The 1,688-nt window shown below is 36.0% G+C and overlaps 1 protein-coding gene across 1 annotated transcript; it reads right to left on the bottom strand.

Annotated features, from left to right (window-relative positions):
• Window positions 1-391: 391 nt before the first annotated feature.
• Window positions 392-1,568, bottom strand: LOC112520129 (TPR repeat-containing thioredoxin TTL1-like). The gene is made up of 4 exons (XM_025128430.1): window positions 1,554-1,568; window positions 1,121-1,325; window positions 929-1,035; window positions 392-658 (listed from the first exon to the last, which is right to left on the bottom strand). Exons 1-4 carry the CDS (start codon window positions 1,566-1,568, stop codon window positions 392-394), a joined length of 594 nt encoding a protein of 197 aa, XP_024984198.1.
• Between the last annotated feature and the right edge of the window lie 120 nt (window positions 1,569-1,688).

The following is a 1,688-nucleotide window of genomic DNA, read 5'->3' on the forward strand; positions in this document are numbered from 1 at the left end:
TATATATATATATATATATATAGACTTGGGATCATGTGAGACCAACCTGTTTTCGTGAGACCCGTGAGACCAGCATTTTACACTTGAAACTTCACATCAAAATGCTGTGAATGTAACTTTTTACAACCTTCACAGCGTTTTTGCTGTGAAGGTTCGACTTTTTTTAAACCTTCACATCGTTTTTGCTGTGAAGTTTACGTGTAAAAATGTGGTCTCACGGGTCTCACGAAAACATGCTGGTCTCACGTGAACCCAACCCTATATATATATATATATATATATATACTAGTTGTGTACTCGCGCAATGCAGCGGGAGCCGTGAATTTTAACGATTTTGAAGCTTAGTTTTGTTAGAACAAGCAGTCAACAATCATCAAGCTTTCAAAAAGCATTATCGGTTAAAAAGTTGAAATTTCTGAGAATAGTTATACATAGCGTTTAAAATGGTAACGATGGCTTGCTGCAGCTGAACTTGTAGAGCTGCCGAAACTGCCTCCTGCACCCTCGCCTTTGCCTGCCAAACTTGAGCAAAACGACTTTCTCCGCCTTTACCTCCTTGTCCCTTTATCATTTGTGACGCCGACTCCTTCGCCGCCCTGATCAGCACAAAATAGTGTTGTTGCTTCTTTTTTACAAATTTACGCCTAAGCTCTTCTTCCTGGAAGAAACCTATTTTCAGCTATCAAATTGCCAAAAGCAAATCCATATGTTTCAATTTGTTTAATGCTCAATTTCATATATGGACTTGAAGATAATGCTCAATTTCATCTCCTTGTTGATGGATTAGGTTGGATAAATCTTCTGATAACAAAGATAACAACTTAAAGGCCAGCAGCCTTCATCAACAGAAACCATATATTTAATGCATTTCCTTTTGGGTGCTTCAAAATGGTACACACTAAACATATAAAGATGGCTTCTTGTTTACCTTGAGAAAGTTTATAGAAGGGTATCGGGTGCATAAGGTGTTAAGAAACGGAGATATCTGCTTGCATTGAAGATCGGACGTTGTTTTGAAAAGAACAACAGAAGCTCCTGCATTTCAAACTTAAAATATCAACAAAACTTCCAAAAAAGGACAAAGAATTAGAGCGCATTTTGGGAAGAATAAAGAACCAACCAGTCGAAGCAACTGCAGCTTTGAACTGATCAAGACCAGCAATCAATTCAACTTCACCACCAAATTTCATGTTATACACTTCTTCGCCAAGGGATTTCTTCAACGCCACCTGGGCATGAAATAAAGATTCGGCTATATCGTTGTTGTTTGGAAGCTCTCTCCTCAAAACTTCATAATCTACATTCGATTCAGCCCATCTCTCAAGCTGTGAATGCAAAATAAAAAGCATTTCACAAATTTAAATTGAAAACAACATGTACCATTGATTTTTATAAAACAAAAAACATCTACATTCGATTTTTTAAAACTGGACCCACTGTCAAACAGAACATTGCTTTCTTTAATCAAACCAAATGGGCACACAACTTCCGTCAAAAGAAATCAAAGAAATCGGACAGAAAAGGATTGAAAAAACCCTAAATCGATGGAGTACCTTTACAACCCTCATCTCAACCATTCAATTTTTAATCAATTAATTGTTTCCTAATATAAAGTATTAATCATAATTAATAAACTCTATTCATATTCCATAAATATTCAAATCATAATAAATGAACTCCAATCATTT

Source organism: Cynara cardunculus (assembly GCF_001531365.2).
Source record: "Cynara cardunculus var. scolymus isolate 2C chromosome LG 10, CcrdV1, whole genome shotgun sequence".
NCBI classification, from domain to species: Eukaryota; Viridiplantae; Streptophyta; class Magnoliopsida; order Asterales; family Asteraceae; genus Cynara; species Cynara cardunculus.